Raw genomic sequence first — 23,534 nt, forward strand, 5'->3', positions numbered from 1 at the left:
AGGCATGAAAACTACTGCCAGCACAACTCAATACAATACAACTAGAACTGCTTCCAATATGGCCAGTGAAAAATACAGAATACCAGGTGGTCCCAAATGTTGGAAGTTCTTTGAACAAAAAGAGAGAGGGGGGGAGGGAGAGAAGAGAGGGGGAAAAATCCCTAATCCTTGGTTAAAAGACAATACTCATTTATTGCTTAAATGATGCTTTTAAGGGAGGATAGTGGAATAAAATAAACTTTTTTTTTCTCCCAACAATACATAGAAGGGTTAGCAAACCACTTAAGTTTAAAAATCTTTTCAGGTTCCAATATCACATTTTGTCTTTCAGTTCAATGGAAAGCTAAATGTATAATACTAATTATATATAAAATTTTATTTTACTTTTTTAAAAAAATCTGTTCAGTTGTTTCATTGTCTCTTTAACATGCTACAAGAAAGCTAAATGAATCCCAGAGTGGGAAAAAATATTCCCCCTCAATCTTGGGTTTCTAAGTAAGTACCGTGAGCCACATGAAGAACTAATAAGATTCAAAACCCACTAAACAAGAGGTAAACAAGATCACCAGATAAATAAAAAAAAGGCTTAAAACAGACTCACCATATTTACAAATCCCATTAAATTACACATAAATAAATATATACAGAGACGTGAACACTGATTCCCTAGAGCTGTGAATCGTGTTGCCAGAAAGAGAGTTCAAGTTGGTCACTTTACCTTGCAGAGGGAAAACTTCTACAACTGAAAACAGGACATGGAACCTCGTGTGGTGGTGTTCAAGTTTATTCACAATACTGATAAAAATGTCATTATGCTCTTTGCCTTGTTGTGGTGTGTGTGTGTATGTTAAAGTATAGCTACAATCTGAACTGAAGTACAGAAGGGAAGTTTGCTGACTGAGTCCCATGAAGCTCATATATATATATATATTTTTTAATTTACTATGTCTTTTTTTTTTTAGAAAAAAGTTTTAAATGTCTGTTGATGATGATCTGTTGGGGTTTCTTTAAAAAGAAAAAAAAAGAAGAAGAAGAAGAAAAAAAAAAGGTTGACAAACTGGACAGAACTTGTCTTTGCTGGCTTCACGGCCTGTTCTGTTCTCTTAGGCTCCACAGGAGGGCCAAGGGAGTGTGGGGTGCCGATGGGGAAGTCGAGGCAGGGTGGGGGAGCTGCGTGGGCAGCGGCTGCCCCACTGGCAGTGGAGAGGGCAGTCCCGAGGGTTCGGGGTTCGCAGGGCGGCAGCGGCAGCGCAGCGGTAGCAGCAGAAGTTGGGGTGACTGATGGGGGAGGCTGTCACCTGCCAGGTGAGGGGAAGAGGGGGGTGGAGGGGAGATCGCCTGAGGGCTGGTGAGGCGGGATGGGGCAGGGGGCGGCGGGGTGGGAGCAGAGCCTCACTTTCTGTGCTTCTCCTCTTTGTCACTGCTTTTGGCGCTGCTGTCCGTGTGGCTGTTGGGGTTGTTGCTGAGGTACATTTTGTCCATGGCCTTGAGGGCCTCGGTGAGATAGTTCTGCAGGGCCGTGACCGCGGCGCACACCGCCGGGCTGCCGAAGCCGTGGGAGATGAGGTTGAAATGAGTCAAGCAGCTCTGGATCCCGGGCTCCAGGATGGGGTTGGGCCGCGAGTTCCCCAGGGGAGATCGGTCCTGAGCCAGCAGGTCTGTGAACTCTTTGCATATCTGTCTGCAGCGCGAGCGGGCAGGGGGAGAGCCGGAGAGAGGAAGACAGGGAGGAGGTGAGACTCCCTGCAAAGGCAGGACCCCCACCCGGCACCTAACAAGGCCAAGGCTACAGACATGGACCTGGTGGGGTCCCGTGACCTTCCTTAGGTGCATGCCTTCCACCTTGCCACTGCTTCCCACACCCCCAAACTTCTATGCCTGCTGCTCCCCTCCCCAGACATAAGAAAACATTTCAGATTTGGGATGGGGGAAAGAAAAGGAAGGGAGGGAGGGAGAGAGAGATGGAGGGAGGAAAGTAGGTAGGCTTGACAAGTAGTTTGTCACCAACATGATAAAACCTTCCATTCCAAAACATCACCCCACATTCTCCACCCCCCCCTTCCATAAAGAGATCTCAGCAGCAGAACCCCTCCCCCCACTTTCACCTCCAAATCAAACCAGGTAGAATTTGGACAAAAAAAGATAAAACTTGGTTTAGGATGGGTTTTGCCTCAGAAAATTATTATTTTTTAAATAAGTGCCAAAAATCTGTTTCTTGAAAATAATTTTACGATGTTTTTTTGGAGGAAGAGTAGCTTTCCATCCCAACCTTAAATAAAAATTCTCTAGAGAAAATGGGGTAAAGAAAAGTTGAAATTTCAACTTTTAAAAGTCATAAAATCAGATGGATGAGGCCAAAACCCAGGAAATTCTGCCCCCTGAGTCTGGCAGGGGCTCTCCCCCCAAGAGCTGGGGAGGGGCAGGACCAGTGCAGGAGACCAGGCTGGCTCCCTTCACCAAGACCTCAGCTTCTCCCCTCTATCATGCCCTCCCCTGACTTTTGATAATTAAGGGTTTCCAAACAAGCCTTCTCATTTCCACAAAATACATCAAAACATTCATTTTCTTTTCACGCACCACCTGGAGAAGCCTGTTTCTTCGTCCAGCCACCAATAGGAATGTAGTTTGGGCCATTTGGAAACCTATTTGACATCTTGCCTCTAGGCTAAAACTTGTGTGTGGGGGGGCGGGGGTGTGGACCCGCAGTTCTGAGGAGGAAAGGGATAAAATGGAACAAGGGCTTTGGATTGGAACTAGGACACCTTCTGGCTTCTACATTTTGCAGGCCTCTGCTTAACCTTTGCCCTTGTTGACCAACATGAACATAGACAAGCCTGGCCCTCCTTAGAACATTTGATTCTGGTCTTCCTGAACCACAGAAATCCACATTTGTCTTCCATCAAACTCCCTACCACACTTCACCCCACACCAGCAAACATAAAATTTCATAAATGAGAAGATGGGATAGGGAGGAGGGGAAATTATGAAACCAAACTGGTAAGCTCTTGGTGTCCTGTCCTCCCCTTTTCACACAGATGATGCTTTATACATTTGTAACTTTAGTATTTACAACACGACTGATTGGTGTACAGGAAAAGAGGGGGGAAAAAAAAGAAGAAGGAGGGAAAACTCTCCATTTCTGTTTCTTTTGACAATGAAGCAAAGAGACCCCACAGAGGTGAATGCCTTACTTTGTAGCCAGGAGCATGTTTTTTCTTGTCACTTGCTCATTGGGATCGGAATGTTGTCGGTTGAGAAATTCAGCTACTGCTTTGGCAGGAAATTCAGTTTCGCACACATACCCAAAATCCCTGGCGAGGTGGACGGCTTCACCTGGCAAGAGGTAAAGAGGAAGGAGAGCAAGAGAATGAAGAGAACTGGAGATCAAAGCTTCCTTTCCTTTCCCAACTCTCTTATTTTTTCAGCTCAGAAGTTGATTTAATCCAGAAACTCACTGCTGTCTCACTATAAGTATTTTTATTCCCTTTTCTGAAAAACAAAAACAAAAACCTGGGGGATGCACTTATCAGTAATAAATGACAGCTTGTTCTGCAGTAAGGCTGAGGTGATTTGGAAATGTGCCTCCCACCCCACCCCCACCCTGATTAACCTTTCCCCAACTTTCTCCTTTAAAATGATTCTTGTCTTCCAACCTCACACCTATCAACACATTCATAAATGATATTCATAATTACTCCTTGAGCTCCGGTGTAAGGGACAACTGAGGGTTTACATTTTAACTTGATCACATATAATTATCTGTTCATCCACACCGATTAACCAAGAGGATTTGAGGGTCATTCCACTGAGTCTGTCTGTGTTGTTGATTTTCGGATCTTTGGTTTTAATTTCCTGAACCAGTTGGTTTTTACTGCAGGGCTTCCTGCCATTAGCTCCAGCTCCGGAAGAACGCATGCGCCAATTAGGGCATCAAAGCTCTTTCCGCAGAGCTTGTTTCCATAAAATGGAGCGGATCACAAACAATAACAGTTCTCCAAACTGCCTCCCTGCTACAGCACTCAAGCCCCAGGCCCAGACCAGCTCTGAGGCCATACCCGCAGCTACCACCACCACCATTCGCAGGGCGTGTAATTCTTTGGGGGTTATGAACAGTGAGTCTTCTGCATGTTGTCATTATTTTAAATATAATGCTACTGGAGTTGAAATTCTGGTACCAGCCAATTGCTGAGTTTTTAACCCATTACATTATTATCATCTCTGATACCATTAACAAATGGAAATCAGAGGGTTCTTAGACCGTGTGTGTGTGTGTGTGTGTGTGTGTTGTGATATTTACAAAGTGAGGACTTGAATCCCATTGTGAGAAAATCCAAGATGGAAGATAGAAGTAAGATCAAATACCTTCTTTAAATGTAGGTATTAGTTTTTAAGTCTTCCTGGATATAAATTACTAGCAATTATTTGTTCTAGCAAAATGAGACCCAAGACACAAATTAAAAAATATATATGAGAGAACTATACATTCATCCTAAATCAAACTTCACTTCAGCTTATTTGGTGTTCAGAAACTGAGGAATCTAGAGGAAGCAGAAGCGACAGTAGATTCTGGTGATAGTTTTATCTTGAACAGAAAGAGAGGACAAGGTTGGCCTTTTGTTTTAGGAGTATGGAAGAGTGTGTGTGTGTGTGTATATGATAGTTTAAAAGTTCCAAGAGAAACTTTTGTAGTGCAAACAAGCTAAAAATCTTTTAAAACTACTCACAGCACCCCTCTCTCCCAAGAGAGAAACACAATTAAATGAGAGAGGGGAGGAAAAAAAAACCTCTCTCAAGGGCACCTCACCCTGAGCTTTCAGGACCCTCTTAAATCAGGATGCAGGTCAAAGATTCCCAAATTAATTCAGGAAGTAATGGTCACGCATTTCTCAAATGCAGATGTCAGAATAACTTAAGTGATTTACTGCTGAGTTCTTTAAAGGAGACAGGAACTTAGAGAATGTGCAGTTCTTCAATTTGTGCATTGTTCAGGTCAGGACTAAGTTTAGGAGGTGCAATTTTGTGGTAATGAGGAAGAAGGATAGGAATATATGGAAATAAGGTTTTTTGGCAGATAAGAATTCTGTTCACTTCCAGTTATATTCTGTAGAAAGATTAAACTGCCCAATTGACACAAAATACACCCAGACATCTGTACACTATAATTAGAAGCCCCTCTTTACTTGGCAAGTAGGTTCACTTACCCTCCACTAGTGAAGTGAGCAGGGTAACATTGGCAGCTTTACGTCTCCCTGCTGGCAGATTTAATCCTATTTTGTCCAGTTTTTCTCTTAAAGATCTTCCTCCATTTTTAGACTTTGCTCTGTTTTATAAATACACACACACAAAAAAAGGATTTAGAAACACTGGGTGATTATGTGTCACATTAAAGTCATTTTGAAAACTTCCTAAATTGTGCTTTTAATAACTGAAGACTAGTTGGGCACCAGTGGCTCATGCCTGTAATTCTAGCTATTCATAAGGCTGAGATCTGAAGGTGGCAGTTCAAAGCCAGTCTAGGGAGAAAAGTCCATGAGACTCCTCTCTCCAATAAACTACTCCGAAAAAGCTAGAAGTGGTGCTGTGGCTCATGTACACTTTACCACATGTGATAGCTTTGAGCCAAAGAAGCTCAGGAACAGTGCATGCCCAGGCCTAAAGGTTAAGCTCCAGGACCAGCAAAAAAAAATAAAAATAAATTGAAAACTGTGATTTGAGACCCCCCCCCGAAGGAGGAGAATCTAGGAAGGAACAATATAGAAAGATCACAGAAAATAAATACTTGTTAAATTATAAAGCATCCCCCTCAGTTATCATTGCAACCATTGTGGCTAGTTGGTGGGTATCTGATTTCTTAACTCTCTAAAGAAGAGCCACAAACATACACAGCTCTGATCTCTAGAGTTGAGGTATTCTTGAGTTCCGCTGATTACTGTATATTTTCCCTGTTGTTACAATCACACAAATTCCCAATGGAGTCTTTAAATTGTCTTTTCAAGATCTGCTGTTAGGTTGTTCAGAGTAACCAAAGTTATCATCACTCTCACATTTCATGCGCTGGCTTTGGCCCCAATGGGAAATTCATTTCACCGAGTGTTTACATGCCATGTCACCAGTGTAACTGGAAATGTCAAAGACTGGTATCAGCCTTTAAATTTTTCACTGGTTTCAGAGACAACCGAGGCGGCTCTAAATAGATGTCTAAATAGACTCCCATAATCAGAACGTGGTTAAGATAAATTGTTTAAATAAAACAGCAAATTAATTAATTTCAGATTTTATTCCCTACTCAAGGGCTCTTTAATTGTGTGGATTAGATTATACTCCCCTAGGTAAACAGCCTCTGATATTGAGGGTGGGGGAAGAGGGGCAGGGAAGGGGGGGGGAGGTGAGACAGAGAAAAGCTCTGTGTCAGTGAAGATCACAAAGGGGAGGCAAAGAGCCTGGGAAGGTGGAAGAGAAGATGGGAATCACTGATGGCAAGACCTCCCAAAACACTCTTACAGGATCCGTAATGGCATTTGCCCCGCTGCAGTGGAACTGTGTGTGGGTCCATAAATACATAAATGAATATAAATACTCAAGTCCTTGCCGCTATGTAGTAATGATTAAACTCATGGCTACAGTAAGTTCAACACCAGCTCTACACCCCACAAGGCGGGGTGGGCGCCCAGCAGGAGGGCACCTCCCCTCCCCCTCCACACACACACACCTGCTAGGCGGCAATATCTATGGCCCGCCGCAAGATCTTATTTACAAAGTAAACCATGCCAGCCCGCATGCATTTAATGCACGAACACGTGCTTTGCACACTGGTACATCTCAGTCCACCAGATTCTTTTCCTTTAGTTAAGAGCCTTTGAGGGGAAAAAAATCCTATTCAAGGGATGATCAGCGGCTGTGAAGAGTCTCGACAGACTGGTCAGGGGAAAAAAAAATAATAAGCAAGGAGCCCGAGAAGAAGTTTCCCTGGGCTTGCAAGGTGTGCGTGCAAAGGGAAAAAGACGGCTGCGCGGCGCCCCGCCGCTGCAGCTGCCGGGACTGAGCCCACGGCAGGACTGAGCGACGCATGCGCGCACAGCGCTGGTGGAGGCGGGGAGGGGAAGGAGAGCGGAGTGCCCAGGGTTCAACCAGCTCGCCGCGGCCAGAACGGGAGCGCGCCCCGCGAGCGCGCGCGGTGGCAGCGGCGAGCGGCGGACGGCGCAGGCGCGCGCTGCCTGGCCCCGCCTCAGAGCCCACCCATTGGAGTCTACGCTCTTGTCCCCGCCCCCTTTCTTTTCCCGCGAAGGGAGGGCTGTGGCGCGAAGCCCGTGTTACCCGGCCGCCCAGCCCACCCCACCCCCCGGCGCAGGCGCAGTGCGCGCACGCGTGTGTATGTGTGTGTGCGCGCGCGCGTCCCCGGCCGTGGGGCGGGGCGGGCGGGGCCGGGCCTCGCCTGCTCTCACCTCCGCAGTACTCCGCCCAGCAGCGACGCGTTGAGGCACTCGGGCGGCGAGAGGCGCCTTTGCACTTCCGCCACCGTGACCTTGTACTTCGAGGTGGAGCTGAGGAGCGAGAGGCGACCCGGAACTGAACAGAAGACTTCGTTGGGGTTCACCACGCCGCCGAAGAGGTTGTCCTTGTTAATGGGGATGGCGGAGACGGCGTTGCTGTTGGACTTGGACAGGGACACGGGGCCTGCGGAGACAGACGGGGAGGCCGCGTGTGGGCGCTCTCCGAGACCCTCCCCCTTCCCGCCTCACCCGTCACCCCCGATCCCCGGGCACCCCGGCTCCCGCCCCGGCCCGGGCAGGCGTCCTCGGCGGCGGGGTGAGCCGCAACCGCGCCCGCCCCCCCGCCAGCCCCGCCCCCCCCTCTCCACCCCCACCCCACCCGGTGGACGCGGGCGGTGGAATTGCGATCCCCCCCCCCCGGGCCCCGAACACCCCAGCCCGGTGAGACCCCCTCCTCCAAGACGCCCGCGACCGGCTTTTCCTTTGCAAAGCGAGCACAAGTTAGGTGTATTGTGATTTTTTTTTTTTTTTTTTGGCGGAGAAATTGCTTCAGATCCCTGTTATTAAAACCAGCTGACAGCGGCGCGGATGGCTCTAGCGGTGACTAAAGGAGCATTTCAACCCAGGCACCCAGCCGAGAAGCGGTGGGTTCTGTGGTCACACGTCTCTCCCCCCTCCTCCCTCCTCTCCTCTCCCTCTCTCCCTTCAGTAGACCCTCTCCTTGTCAAAAAAACGACTCAAGATTTTGGAGATCTATTCCAAAGTCCAGTAAAGAACAGGCCGGAAGAACAGTCCCCTTCTGTTCTTTTGTTGGGCGAATAAACTTAACAGTCCCTTTTCTGCTTCAGGGCCTCGCACAGTACTCTTCAAAGTTAAACCCACAAGCTTTCATTGTTGGCGCTACCATTGTTACGAGAAAAAAAAAAAATATATATATATATGTAAGACCAGCGAGGAAGTGTACTTCACAGGTTGCTTTTCTTAACACCCAGTGCAATCCAATTGCACTCACAGCCATTTAAGTCGAGTGTGCATTTGCTTTTTTTTTTTTTAATTCCACATGGAGACCTAATCATGTGCCCACATTCTCATCACATTGCTCTTCATGCGTTCTTTAATGGGGTGTGCTAGGCGTATGGAGAGGTGGGGGGCTCTAGGTTTTGGATAGATCAGTTGTGACATTAATAGCTCTGGGGAGGCTAATAGAGACAATAGGAGTTAAACGAACTCTTGAGAGATTACTAATAAAAGAGCCAATTATCATGTCGACTTGGAAAGAGCATCTCTTAAGATTTATCCCTTGCACATCTAATTTGACGTGACAAAGACTTCACAGACACAAAAACGAAACTTTAGCGAACAGTATACTGATTCAGGTTAGAAATGAGAACAGTTTTATATAGCATCGTCTCGGGTGATGCCTAAAATCCTGAGATATAACAGTACCATAACCAAAAAACAAAAGCTGCTACTGAGAGCTAATAACATTTCATCCAGGAAAGTTTATTTCTATTCACTATAACATCCAATATAAGTTACAAATACATTCAAACCACTGAACACTTTCCTAACAATTTCTGCTCTAAACAAATAAGCTAATAATCTTGACATGTTCAAGATGCTAATTTTAACCAAAGCTAAATTTTTGTTAATCCAATTCACAAAGTTTTTTAAAAAAAAATCTTTATAAACAGCCAACCAGAAACTAAATTGAAGAACATGACGCTATATGTCCTGTGACAAGGAGTGCTTTTTATCATTCGTTTTTACAGTAATATAAAATCATTTGTACCATTGCAGCAGGGTATACTTCTTAACCCTAATCCACTTAACCCTATCTCCACTTCACACAACAACGAATTAACTATTAAACCATTCCAGAGTTGAAATGCCACTTCCAAATCAGCTCAGTCAACTCTAGCACAACTCATATGTCTGTCCAAATATCATTAAACTGAATTAAATGGTCAAATCATGAATCAGAACAAAGCTAGCCTGTTGCCACTACCCAGATACTGAAAGCTGATTATTTAAGCAAAGCTCCTCTATGCCTATCTGTTTGCTAATTCTGAGCCTTTAGGAAATCCTATTTGAAAAAAATAAATACAGCTCTGCAAGTTCTTTTAAATAGCACTCCTCCTGTAAGGACATGCTTGGAATGCAGAAGGAAATGGCTTACCTTTCTTAATTACAGTTTGATCTGGGATGTTAATACCCGGGTCTTCTACATGCTGCAACAAAAGGATACACATGGATGTAAGTGTGTAATCAAAACAAAAGGAAATGAATATTCCCTGTCGGGTGGGGGAGGGGAAGGCAGAGAATTGAAATTCTCCCTCCCTCATAATGACATTTATATACAAACATCTTCTGTTGGTTTATTGGAATTTGGAGCTTTGCAACTCAAGAGGTTTCACTGCACACCCAAGGCCAATATCTCCTCCCCCAGCAAAGAATCCACATTTGAACTGGGTGGGTGGAAAATAAAACTTTCTTGGGAAATTAAATCAAGTTTTGGAGTACCAAATCTTTCTCACAGTCAGTAGAAGTGCACCTAGCTTTAGTTTGGCATCTCAGTAGCTTCTGCAGCCCAAGCCAGAGACACACAATAGAAATGACAGGATGACAGGGGTGGAGGTAACTGGAGTGTACTGGAAACCCTTTAGATAGTGTAATAAAGAGCAAACACACACCTTCACTTATTTTTTAAAAACTAGAAATAATATTTAAAGATCGCTGCCTAAAGTAGATATGGCAGGACTGTAAAAATGGTCCAACACAAAAACCCTTAGAGGTTGCTTTCCTGTTGTCCTGTAGCAGATTTGTCATTGGTGAGGTTTCTTTCTTTTCTTTCTTTTTTTTTTTTTTAAGATGGATGGATATATGTGTGTGCTAGAGTCAAAACGTGATTAGAAAGTAAAATGAAATCATGTTTTCTAATGCAGAAACTGACAGGCAATATAATGCCTGGCTGTGTTTACAAATTAGCACCAGGGCTGCTGAGATAGAAGATTTCACAATCGTTACCAAACACAGGCATTACCATTTAAAAAACTATTACTTCCTTCTCTAGTCTTTGTCCAACAATAATACTGATTCGAACATTTTCCATTCTGTCTTGGATTTATGCTCCTGTTAATTGTGCCTGATCGCAATGATTCCGGGTGGATGATACTAAGTTGCTTTATTACAGGTTTTATTATACTCAATGCTCTCATTTGTAACTTGCCTAAAGTGCTTCTGGATTTAAGTATAATTAAATTGAGAAATGTTCAGAAATGACTAGTGCTGCAGTTCTTGTGTTTTAACTATATGGGAAATATGATCCCTCTATGCATGCACCCTAAACCCATAAAGTAAATGTAGTGTGGCATAATACTTTTATTTGTGTTATTTCTAGACCTTGTCCATATACAGAAGACTGCTAAATTTAAAACCCCACTGAGATACTAATGATTAAATAATTTTCACCATCGATTTGATTTTCTTAAATATTTAGCATACTTTCTTATTAAAGGTTAACTGTTGCAGCTTGGGAAAATTGAAAACAACCCCTTTCCTGACCCAAATTCCTTTGAAAGAATTTTTTTTTTCTTAAAAGGTGGGGGAGGGAGAAGGAAGAGTAGCAACTGGCTTTCCTTGGCTTTGATTTGTTCTTTCTGCTAATTTCTCCCACTGGCTAACTTTACCACAAAGAATCACCACACAGGTACTAAGAAGTCCCACCAACCACTACCTGAAATTTTTGCAAAGTAGAGCAAAAGCTTATAATATTGCAACTCAAATACTTCCGCACAACAAAGTAAAGGATTCAGAGATACTTTGGGAAATGTAACTTAAAAAATTACTTCCGGTGATGTTTTAAAAATGCTTTTTTTTAAAATGAGTTGCTGCCCCTCTCATTTTACTTCCCCAAATATGCACTGTTAAATAGCAGTTTCTAAAAACATATAAACATGAGCACACAATGCTGGCTCACTCTCTACCAGTTCAAGTAAGTGCCTGCTTTTCTGCTCTCCAGGCAAGGCTGCTAAACAAAACCAACAAATTGCAGTGATTAACTGGGCTAAATGGGAGAAGCAATAAATTTTCTATTTTTCCTATGGAACTGAAATAATGTTTAAAACCCACTAAGAGAGCAGGTAAGTTCATGTGACCATTTCCCCTACAGTCTAATACAGCAATCATTAAACTGTCAGTGGACATACTGCTGCTATATTTGATGCAGTAATTTGAAATAGCATTTTAGCAAAAATCACATCCAGATACATTCCCTTCCCAAAGAAAAGCAGCTTTTACAGAAGCCTTTACAGCTTTAATAAAATTATTGGCTTGCTCTAATTCCATTTCAGGAAGGTTGTGAGGAAACTATAAATATATAGCGAGAAATGCTGGCTTAAATGTAATTTTAGAAAGAATTTTCAAATTATCAATCCCCCTGCTTTGCATTGTAAATAGTAAATGCGCTGATGCCATGCTCATTTAGAAACCATCTTAAAACTGCATTTATTGATAACTGAATGAGAACTCGGGTAATGCATAACTCAATAGTCTCTGATCACTTTAACTTAATATAGAGTGTAGCCAGTGTCTGATAGGCATTGGGGAACCTGGCTAATGATTTATGAGGTCACCATTTAGCACCCCTAGGAAGAAATGAGAGGTGAATTTTAATCTCCCTCTGTTTGGGTTTTGCCCCTGACTTCTCCTCCAGCAGGACAGAGTGGACGTTAAGCTTTAGGTCTGCCTCCTGCTTATGAGATCCAGACCTAAGGACCTTAGTAGGTCTGTCTCTCTCTCCCTTGACAAGGCTATGGGAGGGGGGGGCGATCTAACACCTTTCGCAGGACCCAGCAACACCCCCCACTCGAGACGCAGAGACGAGCGAGGGGGAGCGCAGGCCGGTTGGCGATGACATCCGCCGGATTCCTTTCTCCTTTCGGTGGCAGTGGCCGCGGTGGCATTGTTTTTTTTTTTGGGGGGGGGGGAGCTCGGGGAACCATTGTTCTGTAAGCCGAACTCTCAGTTTACTTTTTAATTTTTTTAATTCAGTCGTTTATAAGGGGGGGGGGTCCTTCCAGTCTTTCCCTCCTCCTCAATCCCATCCGGACCAACAAAACCAGGCTTCCCGGGGTCTTTACAGCTAGGTGATGGTGGTGATGGGGGGGGGGAGACCCCCCCTTCCCGCGCGCCCCGGACGCACGCGGGGTCCGGGGTGGGTGGGGGACGGCCGGGGAGAGAGGCCTCTTACCGGGACGTCCTCGATGGCGTGAGGTAATGCGTGGATCGGGAGGTCTCCGAGTCCGGAGCCGAGCCCGTGGGGGCCGTGCAGGAGGTCCTCGTGCCGCCGGTAATCCCTTCGAGGATCCAGGCCCGACAGCTGGTGGGGCAGCCCCCGGTGCGTGTGCAGGAGCCCAGACTCCTGGCTCTGCCTCTGGCCGGGCCAGCCCGGGTGCTGCGGCTGTGGCTGGGCGTGCAGGGGGTTCAGGCTGTAGGGGTCGTTGACGTGGGAGTAAGGATCTTGCGACTGGGGGTAGATAGGCTGGTAGGGCGGGGGAAAGTAGGGGGGCTGGAAGTCGGCATTGGGGGTGTGGGACAGCGGCGGGGCGCTGGTGTAGGGAGATTGACCTACAGTGCCCAGCTGGGGCAACCGTGCCGTCCCGTTGCTGGTGCCGTCGTGACGGTCCTGGAAGAGAGCGAGAAAAGGACAGGGGTGGAGGGGGGGATCGGACCAGGCGTGGAGTTCAGCTGTTCCCACTCAAGACGCACGGCCAACCCGAGTGGGAAATCACCCGGTTCCCTACCCCACCCTGTAGACCACCACTGAGTGGTGGTGGTGATGGGAGGGGGGATCAACTCTATCCGTTTGGAAAAACAGCCCCAAAGTCAAACAGGCCCTTCCAACAACGCAGGAATTAGATTGTGTAAATACTAGGACGCGAGCGACTCTCCTAAGGCGTTTCATTCAAAGCAGGGTGTGTGTGTGCGGGGGGGGAGATGCAAAAGGCTCTCCTGGAATATAACCCGTTAAATTGCAGCGTCAACCTCCCTGAAGCAAAATTTTAAAACTCCTACTAAATATTAAAGAGCCAGAAGCGGCCTTTCCTGCTCCCTGGATTTGAAATCGGTCTGCTACTGCGTTATTGTTGACTCTCTTCCCATTTCTTTGGAAAGGGAAAAAAAAAACAATCATAAACCTTCAAAGACTATTGCCATTTCATGACTATTTAAATAGAAACATATTTCTGCACAGGGTGGTGGGGGGCTGTAACGAAAGCACACGTTTAAATTACCAGCTTAAAGGTTTTAACTGCTGGATCCAAAGGGTCTGTCTTTTCCGCTTCCTCACTTAGGAGCCTTTTCCTCCACAGGGTCGCTTTTTATGATATGAAGGGGACATGAAGTCAAGGTTTAAAACAATATTCAGCCTTTACTGGGTTTGGTAAAGAGAGGTGAATCCCCCCCCTCAATCCCGGCCCCTTCCACCCCAGCCCCAAAGCGCAGAAGGAACGCCTGACTTTCTCTGTTGCAATTCAAGCAAAAGAGTTGATTCCAGGGAATTCGAACCCTCGGAGGTTCAGAAGCAGGCCCCCAGGGTAAGGGCAAACCGAGACCTTTTTTTTTCCCCTTGTCCCCCTCCCCATAAACAAGATTAAAGCATTCAATGTGGAGAAGATTTCGGAAACCAGTTAGGGCGCAAGGAAAATAAAGAAGGGCGGCGAGGAGCGCCTTGGGGAGCCGCGGCGGGGTAAGTCGGCGGGGAAGAGGAGGTCGAGCAAGAGGCCGGGGGTGCTGGCGGCGGCGTTTGCATTCCAGTGAGGAAGGGAAAGGAGCAGAAGAGCGAGGGGCCAGAGGAAAAAGGGGACGAAATGCTAGGGAAAGTGTGTGTGTGTGTGTGTGTGTGTGTGTGGGTGCGTCTTGAAGGAAACCGAGTCCGGGAAGCCCGATTGCTTCGCCGCACCAGGTTTCCAGAACGCGATTCCTAAGGAATCGGGGCGGGGTGAGGTGGGGGGGACGAGGGATGGAGAGGTGGAGAGGGGTGGGGTAGGGTGGGGTAGGGTGTGGAGGGTGTGTGCGGGGAAGGAATGGAGGACGGGACTCACCATAGCTGAAAAACTGTGAACTAACATCTGCGAAGAGGTCTGGGGTACCCAGTCAGATGGAAAAAAAAATCAAAACAAAATAATAATAATAAAAGCCACCAACGACCCAAGCCGAGCCGGGGTAGAGTTCGGGGCTGCCCGGCCGCCCGAGAGCGCGCCCGGGACACAAAAGGCACCGAGCGCCCCGCGCCCCCGCGGACTCGAGTCACCAGCGCGCGGACGCTCGGGCGAGCGCCGGGGCCCCGCTCGGCTCCATCCGAACTTGAACCCCCGATTCGCTCGGCGCCTTCCGCTGGAACCACTCGCGGGCTGTCTCTCCTGCCGTGGTCGATTCTAAGTCAAAAGTTCTTTTTGCCAAAAAAAAGAACCCCCCCCAAAGGCAAAAAAAACAAAAAAAGTGTGTGTGCGTGTGTGTGTGTGTGTGTGCGTGCGCGCGTGTGTGTGTGTGTCCCCCTCTTTCCTCCGCGGCGGCTTCCCCCCGGAGCTTCTAATAACCGCGCTGGCCGGCGTTCCCGGAGCCTCCTAATAGCAGATATTCATGACTATTAATATTACACGAATACTTAATAAGGGAAGAATGCCTGGAAATGGAGCGTGAAGCGGAGAGGCAACTCGCGCCGGAGCCGGCTCTCAATGCAGTCCATTGACGGCGGCCTCAGTGTGGCAAATCGGAGGTGGGGAGAGGGAGCGCCAGAGACAAAAAGCGGGCGAGAGAGGGAGCGGGCGAGCGCGCGGGGGGCCGCGGCGCGGCGCCTGGCGAATCACAGGGAAGGGGCAACATTTTAAAAGGTTGCGGGGCATGCAAAACTGAAAGAGAAAGAGGGGAGACCGGGGAGACCGAGGCCGAGGGCGCCGACAGGGGGGAAAAAATGCGTCTGCGAGCGCGTGGGAGAAAGAAAGTGTGGGCGACGGAGGGGGAGCTCCGAGTGGGGAGAGGGGAGGGAGGGAAGGAGGGTGAGCCCGGAGAGGAGGCAGGGAGGGAAAGGAGGGAGGAAGGGAGGGAGGAGGGGGAGGGGGCTGAGCCGGAGCTCACGGAGGGGGGGGGAGGGGGAAGCCGCGGGGAGGGGGAGGGGAGGGGAGAGGAAGCGAGAGAGAGAGGACAATCAGACCTAAAAGGCTGGGGCAGACCTCGGGATGCGGCGGGGGTCGCGGGTAGCGGGTGGGAGACCGCGTCCGGGCGTTCATCGGGCTCTCCGATCCGGAGATGGTTCCCGGTCCTCTCCGACCCCGGGCTTCCCGGCTCCTCAGCGGGGCCTGGGAGTCGGGACTCAGCTGCCCGCCGCCGTGCCTCGACTCCTCCATAACCCAGTACCCGCCGGCCCGGGTCGGGGGACCAGCCCGCGGGTTTCACGGACCCCTTGTCCCTCCTGGTCTCCTCTCGGTTCCCCCCCACCACCACCACCTCCTGAGGGCTCGCGCACAGCTCTCCGTCAGCGGCCGCCGTTCGGCCCTGGGCTCTTTGGCAGTCCGGGTTCCGAAAGCCCGGGCCAAGACGCGGCCCCAGGCGCGCACAGACGCGACGCGGCCCGGTCGGGGCGCCGCCGGCGAGGGCTCCCGGCACAAACCCGTCCGACTGGCTGGGCCACTCCCGCCCGACGCCCCCCCCGGATGACACGGCCGGCCCTCTCCGCGCCCGCCGCGTTGTCAGAACAAGCGGCACCTCGCCTCCTGCGTGTCCCTGCAGAACCCCGGCCAAACCAAACACCCCGAGCCGGCTCAGAAACCCGGAATCCCCGCTCGGGCGGCGCGAGCCCGCCGGCACCGAAGTTGGGACTTTATTCTCCTCTCCCCCTGACACGCACATTCACGCGCAGCCCCTCAAAAAATAAAGAAAAAGGTCCCTCCGAGGGTGCCGGCTCATCTCCGCCCTTTCCCTCCGGAGCCTCTCGGAGCGCAGAGCCCGACGAGGTTCGGGACCCGCCCGCACCCTGGAGTCGGTTTTCGGCCACCGCGAAAGTGAAATGCGCTTGCCCGGGGGCCGGGGCCCCGAACCGGTACAAAACATGCCTGGTCCGGGGAGGAGACCCAGGGGCTCGGTTTCGGGTCAACCTGCTAGCAGCACTCCCAACCCCCTCGCCAGCCCGGAAGACAAAGCGGCCGGCCTGACGTGGGGTCCCTGCACCCCTCCCTCAACGCCGGTGCCGGTGGGGATGTCCTCCGACGCCCACTCCGCGGGGAAGGGGGGGTGGGGAGGCGGGAAGGAGAACGAAGTAAAATAGCATGGGGGGGAGAGAGAGAGAGAGAGAGGGAGGAGGGGGCGGGTGACACATCGTTCACATAAACCTAGTTTCTGATTTCAAGTAAAGACAAGACTCGGGTCGCTGCGCCCTCGCACAGACGTCGCGGGCCGGAATTCCCAGTTCCAAATGCCAAGAAAAAAAAGAAGAAGGAAGGAGGGAGGGAGGGGAAAATGGAGGGGGCGATGGCACAAGTCTGGGTCCCCAGTGCATTTAGGGATTCTCTCCTCTCCCACCCCTGTCCTCTGGCCCTGGACGCCTCCGTTCCTTTCCAGAGCGGGGGGGGGGGGTCCTCAAAAGGGAAGTTGAGTCCGGCCCGCAGTCCTCCAGCGAGCAGCGGCTGACCCGTCCTCTGGCCTCGCCTGGCTGCCCAGCTCTGGGGAACCTTGAGTTTTTTTAAACAAGGGACGCGCGCTCCTCCTGGGTCCCTCCCCGGCCAACTGGCGGCTCCAAAAGGCGAAAGCCTACGGTAACCGTGCCAGGGTTCCCACGGTCGCGCAGCCGAGGGCCGGCGAGGGCAGGGGCTGGTGCGCGGGGACCCAGCCGAGCCCGGAGGCTTCGCGCCACCGCGCGTCCTCGCCACTACCACCTCTCGGCTGGAGAAGCTGCCTCGAACTTGTGGAAACGCAGGGACTCGGGCGCGAGCACCGTAGCCGGGGTGAGTGCTCTCCTACGCCGAATCCTTAACCAGAAACGAGATGCCAGCCGGAGCTCAGCAACGTGTGCGGAGGCGGAAAGGACCGAGAGGAGGAGAGAGGAGCAAGATGGAATAAGAAGGAGAAGAAAGGAAGTCAAGGGGAGAGAGGGGGCTTTCTTTTCCTTGCTCTGTAAGTTGGGCCCCCCACCATGCTCGCTGCAGACACGGACCGAGTGCACTGGGCGCGTGCCTGTTGTAGCGAGCAGTTGTTTCCAAAACCCCATTCTTCGTTCGACTCTTAGGCACCGCCAAAAGTGGTCGAGGGGGGGGGGCGGGAAAGGAGGAGGAGGGGGGCAGAAAAGTAGGACACGATCTTCCAAGTGGGGAAATGGAAGGGGGAAAAATAGGGAAAAAAAAAAAAAAGGAACGTCCTTGCTCTCCCGCTCCCGTTTCTCCCCCGAGTCCTCCGCGCGAATCCAAGGGGCGGGTGCTGCGCTGGTGAAAGTTTGTTCCACCCGCGATTCGCAGATGGCTTGTTGGGAAGAGGAGGAGGAGAAGGAGGAGGAGAGGGAGGGTCGATCTCCGGAGCCTGTGGCCGCAAAGAAGACTGAGACGGCGCCACGCTTACCTCGCAGTCCTCGTACTTGATATTATCCGTCAGTTTCCAAAGCATTTTCATGGGTCGGCGTGAACGGATTTGTCCCTCTCCGTCTCGCACCCAAGTGGAGCTACTCTCTGGGTAAGCGCAAAGTGCAGGCTGCCGGCGGTGAGCTCAGGAGGAGGAGGAGGAGGGCGAGGAGGAGGAGGAGGAGGGAAAGAGGAGGACGACGAGGAGGAGGAGGAGGGTCAGGAGGAGGAGGAGGAGGAGGGCCAGGAGGAGAAGGGCTAGGAGGAGAAGGGTAAGAGCTCCCGTGTGCGCTCGGAGGTCTCCCTCTAATGGTAGAAACTTTTCCCTTTTCCAGCTCGGCACCAACAAGCCTAATCGCCTCATTAGCATATCAACAATAGTCCAATTGCCAGAACCTCGTTCAGCCGCCCACCGCTCGGACCCAGGTATAAAGGCCTCTCCAAGCCCGGATCTGGCTCCCAGAGCGCACGCCTGCTGGTTCAGGCGACAAAAATCTTTCCCGGACTCCACTCGTTCCCTGATCCCAGTGGCCCCCCACTCCAGCCCAATTTCCATCCCATTCGGCTTCCTCTCTCTTCGCTTCCTCCAGGCTAGATCTGTCCCCCCACTTCCCCCCCCCCGCCCCAGTAACGTTGGATTATATGGAGAGTCCGAATACCTGCGTCTAGGGACCCCACTACCCTTAATCACGTCCGCCGCCACCATTCAAGCTGCCCTTTCGGCCCCGTCCAATTTTATTAGAAAATCATTACTCCTTTCGCAATTAAACATAACCACCAAAGTAAGACCAGAGAAGCCACTCCAGGATTTGTGCCCAACAAGAGATCGCCTCCACTCCTGACAGCTACCCCCTCGGGGCCGCAGCGTCTTGGGAGTTTTATTGGCTTTTGCGCATTCCCCCAGGTTGGAGATTTTGTCAAAGGGCTCCGGGTTTGCTCGGCTGGGGTTTGCAATCTCTTAATTGCTGTGTGTATAATAAAAGTTGTACCCTGAAGAGGTTACTCGACAGCTCCAGGGGTTAAATGATTTTCCTCGGTTTGTATGAAGCTGGGGCCAACTGACAATTCAACATGATGTTCGGGTTGAGGCTTCCCAGGTGAGACGTAGAAAAGGCTACAGAACTCCTGTGGAGACTACACCCGCTTCTGCAGAGTCAAAACGTAGACCTGAGCCTGCAGATCTCCATACCCAGTCATACATGCATCCAAATAAATCATCGGGAACCAACACTTCTCTCTACTAATCCGCTCCACTTTTCCCAAGATCCCCCTTTTTAATTAAAGAAGGGAGAGTTCCTTTATGATTTGATGTCACTAACGCGGGCGCACTAGCGGCGCAGTGCCCGGCTGATGAGGGACCAGAATCCGGGGAGCCATCCCCTTATCCAAACAGCCCACTTGAGGCTCTCAGACTCCACATCAGAGTCTGCTTGTTCCACTGGGACTTCTTCTCCTTCCTGTTTCGGAGATTTTTTTTTTAAGTAGGATAAATAAACGTAGAGGAGACCTTATGTGATACCTAGAAATACGGAATAATCTCTCTGGCTGATCTTCCCTCTTGTCTACACACACACACAGGTTACCATTTGTCTTTCTTCCTGTGGAATGCCACAAACTCCTAAGCAGCAGTACCTCTCCTCTTACCTCTGGTTCATCTCCTATCTGTTTCTCAAAAATCTGCAGGCCTCCCAGATTTCTACCGTATATCCTGTGTTGGAGCAGAAAGTGTTTTGGAAATCCCAGTGCTTCCTAACAGGTGGGATAAAGGGCAACAGGAAGGAAGAACCCCACCCCAACTTCATGCTATATTGAAATAGGGACTTGTCTCCTGGGAGGCCCGACGCTTCCCAAAAGTTGAAGATAAGTCTAGAGTTGGCAAGGGAATGCAGAGCCAGCGGGGTGAGCTTCAGAGCCCTGGGCACTCCCTTGCAGCCGGCTTTCCTCGCCTGAACAGTTCTTTGATTCAATGGGCATCCCATCCTACCCAGGAAATTGTCTACTTCCAGGGATAGACCCTGTGGGTCTGCCTCAGGGCCTGCCCGGCACCATGACGTGATGTCAGAAACTGGGCCACGGGGAACCGAGTACCGCTTACCCCGCCATCCTCCCTGCGGCAGCCCTAGCCGTGGCCGCCCTGGTCTGTGACCCGTAGGCCAAATTCTAGGCCTGAAAGCACAAGGCTTCACACTCCGCAGACTCGCGGTACTGCTTAAGGGAACTAAGTTTCGCTTTCTTTTCCTTCTGCCCAAGGGCTGAGGAAGGCCTTTCGGGTTCTCAATCTCACCTCGTGCCACCCCTCCACCCCAGTCTCCGCAGCCCGAGCCCCGCAGATCTCTGGCTCCGCACCCGCAGGGATTGCTAAATTGTTGTGTATTCCTGCCAAGGACGCCATTGAGGTGTAGATTGCGGCCTGGGAGCTCTGGGCGGCTGCCTGCAGTGTGCGCACTGATGAAAGGCTGGAGAGGGAGCCAGCCCAGCCGGGGTGGAGTGAGCTTCATTTCCACAAGTCACTTGTCAAAGCTGAAACCCCGCTGGGTCCCTGGTTCCCTGGACTGTAGCCTCAGACCTGCGGGTAAGGCTGAGGATTCAGGCCTGACCTGAGGATATGGAGAATGTGTCGAGCATCTGTGTCAGACAGAAACTTAGAGAGAAGACCCTATAAACCTGTGGTTGTCACTGCCCAAATAGAACCAGGTGCCCAGCTGGCTGAGCCCCAAAAATGCTCCTTCCACCAAAGATTCAAACTTCCAGCCACTGGCCACATTTTGACCTGTTGGAAGCAGACCCTGGACCCCCAACTTTCAATACCAATCTTCCCAATTCTAAATTTAGCTGGCTTTGCCAGAGGCCTAGCTCCAGGCAGAACTTAAGACAGTAGGTCTGCTCTCACCACTTAGAGTTCTTCAGCAAAGTTTGAAAGAAACTGAGCAAACCCCAGTGACTATTGATAAAGAACCCTCTTGCCCCAATCTCTTCCCCCACCCTCTCTTTTCTTTCTAATCTTGAGACCCCCAGGGAGGAGAACCAAGGAAGGCTCTTGGGCATGCAAGGAAAGGTTGGGAGAAAAAGAATTCTTGGGTGTATGTTGTATGGTTTACCTCCTTAGAACACCACTTGATCTTACCTTAGTAAAGTTTAACTGCATACCCACTGATCCAATAAAAAAACTAGGAAAAGACTTCTTTATGTAGTGAAGATAAGAGTTTGGGAACTTTACTGGCATGACTTAAACAAGAAGACAAACCAAAACAAAACTACATTTCTTTTCCAGAAGAAGCAGGATCTCAACGTTTTTTTTGGGGGGGGGGTTTGGGGAGGTCAAGGCATTTGATTTGAATTATCCCGGCAGACCTGTGGACTCCGAATCTACCACTAACCAGGCCTCTCCTGGCTGGGGTGAAAACAGGGCCCTTGAGGTTCCGATTATGAAATCGGAGGTTGAGGAGAGGCAGTTGCCTCACTCACCTGGCCCTGATTCCCCAAAATGTCTGAAAGTGAGAAGAAGAGGGAGAAGGACTGGGAGGTGTGTGTGTGTGTGTGTGTGTGTGTGTGTGTGTGTGTGTGTGTGTGTGTGTGTGTGTGTGTGAGAGAGAGAGAGAGAGAGAGAGAGAGAGAGAGAGAGAGAGAGAGAGAGAGAGAGAGAGAGAGAGAGAGAGAGAGAAACACCCTAGAAGAATACCCCTGTGACTAGAGTCCGGGAATCTAGGACTCAAGAAGGGCCCAACGTGGAGTTTACTAGCCCTAGGGTGCGCGCGGCCTAGGAGGTCAAATTTGGCAGCCTCTGGTTACCCAAATCCACGACCCCTCGGTCTTACTACCCGCCCCATTCACCCACAATCCGTAGCCCAAGCCGTGAACCCCAGTTCAGGATATCGACGGAGTGACTAGCTCAACTTCAGGCAAACTCTTTGAAGTAACCCTCAAAACAATGTGCACCTCCTTTTCATTTTTTGTCTACATCCTAGGTGTCCCCTAAGCCTGAGGGAGGGGGTGGGGAACACCAAGAGACACAGGTGCTCCAGAACCCCACACCAGCGCAAATCCATGGGATTAGGGCGAGGCTGAAGAAGGCAGGAGAAGCCGGGAGACTCCACCGCCCTCCACTCCAGCCCCGCGTCCACTCCCCGTCGGAATTAGTCATCCACCGCAGTTCCTATTCGGGGTGGGGGTGGAGTGGAAGGGTGACCGCAAGTCACCCCCGGGGGCCACCTGTGGAGCGTGCACCGGACTTTCCCGGGGCCCAGCCCCAGGGCGGCGCGCTTGGCCCCCAGCACCGCAGGCCGGCGCGCTCGCCTCTCCCGTCTCTCCCCGGAGCAGTCGGGGCGCTGCCGGGCGTGCCTCACCCAGGACTCCCCAGCCCTGGGCCACGGAGCTTCCTCTCCGCCTCCCTGCCGGCCCCCTCCCCCGCTCCACCCCCGCCCACCTCAGCCCCAGCCAAAGGCAAACCCCCGTACCTGCCAGTCCCCCATTTTGGCAAGTAAGGACATCGCGGCTCGGCGCTCCTGCGGACGCACGGGGCCCCGCCGGGCGTGGGCTGGAGGTCGGGGCTGCGCCCGCGCCCTGCGATCGCTTAGGCAAATCCTTTCTTTCTTTTTTTTTTTCTTTTTCTTTTGCCTTTTTTTTTTTTTACCTGCTCACCAACATCTCACCTGGTCTTAAAGAGCTGGGTTGCTACCTGCCGACGCATGCGCGCTGGCCCAGGAATTCACTCCGCCAGCCCCAGTCCCAGCACCTCGCCGAGTTGACCTGATAAGTGATGGATTTATAGCCAAGGCAATCTCCCCATCAGCTCCAGCTTTTTCCCAACAGCCCTAACCCGCTTTCCCGGTCACTACCTGACCAGGGAACCTAAGGAGATTGATGGTTGAGGTTTATTGAGCGCCACGCGGAGTGTGAGCGTGTGTTTCCACACTCGTGGGCAGGGGGCATCTACACACTCACTACGTGAACTCCCCCCCCCCTCAACCATGCCCTCAGGACTTTTAGGTCGGTGGGGCCTCGACTCTGGGTGAGAGGTGGGGGGTGGGGAAGACCGGGGGAAGAGACCAGAGCCGACCTGCGGGGTGCACCTGAACGCACGTGGCGAGGCCAGGTCCCAACCCGAGCCTGCTGGCCGGCCCAGCACACCAGCGTTAACGGATTTGCGACTGCCACGCCAGGGTTGTTTCTGCCCTGGATCAAGTGTTGCTCGATTGATTAAAAAAAAAAGTTCGTGATTTTGTTTCATTTCTTTTACATTTAGTCTCCACCTACCGCAGAGGACAGAAAAGGATCCTACAAACACCCCCCTTCTCTTTCTCTCTTACACACACACACACACACACACACACACACACACCACATAAGGCCCACCTCTTGCCCCGCCCACTCTCACCACTCCCCTCCCCCACGCCCCAAGGCGTCTCCCCGCTTTATCTTTCCCACTTAAAACTTTTTGAAA

General features: G+C 50.6%; 1 protein-coding gene across 2 annotated transcripts; it reads right to left on the reverse strand.

Annotated features, from left to right (window-relative positions):
• Nucleotides 1–837: 837 nt before the first annotated feature.
• Nucleotides 838–22,807, reverse strand: Tfap2a (transcription factor AP-2 alpha). Of its 2 annotated transcripts, none has more exons than XM_090356460.1 (7): nucleotides 22,549–22,807; nucleotides 12,742–13,176; nucleotides 9,670–9,721; nucleotides 7,443–7,674; nucleotides 5,202–5,320; nucleotides 3,192–3,333; nucleotides 838–1,681 (listed from the first exon to the last, which is right to left on the reverse strand). In XM_090356460.1, the coding sequence occupies exons 1-7, from the start codon at nucleotides 22,579–22,581 to the stop codon at nucleotides 1,393–1,395; spliced, it is 1,302 nt and encodes a 433-aa protein (XP_090212586.1). In that variant the 5' UTR covers nucleotides 22,582–22,807; the 3' UTR covers nucleotides 838–1,392. The 2 variants fall into 2 exon arrangements, with proteins under 2 accessions (XP_090212586.1, XP_090212585.1); XM_090356459.1 differs by lacking the exon at nucleotides 22,549–22,807 and adding an exon at nucleotides 18,096–18,199.
• Nucleotides 22,808–23,534: the final 727 nt, after the last annotated feature.

This window comes from Megascapheus bottae, chromosome 22 (assembly GCF_031878675.1).
Source record: "Megascapheus bottae isolate mThoBot1 chromosome 22, mThoBot2.hap1, whole genome shotgun sequence".
Classification (NCBI taxonomy): Eukaryota; Metazoa; Chordata; class Mammalia; order Rodentia; family Geomyidae; genus Megascapheus; species Megascapheus bottae.

Coding starts and splice junctions, on each gene's coding strand:
- Tfap2a (XM_090356459.1), bottom strand. CDS start 18,146: ATGAAAATGCTTTGGAAACTGACGGATAATATCAAGTACGAGGACTGC. Junction 7,675..9,669: donor TCAAACTGTAATTAAGAAAG/GTAAGCCATTTC, acceptor CTGTCTCCGCAG/GCCCCGTGTCCCTGTCCAAG. Junction 1,682..3,191: donor AACATGCTCCTGGCTACAAA/GTAAGGCATTCA, acceptor CTCGCGCTGCAG/ACAGATATGCAAAGAGTTCA.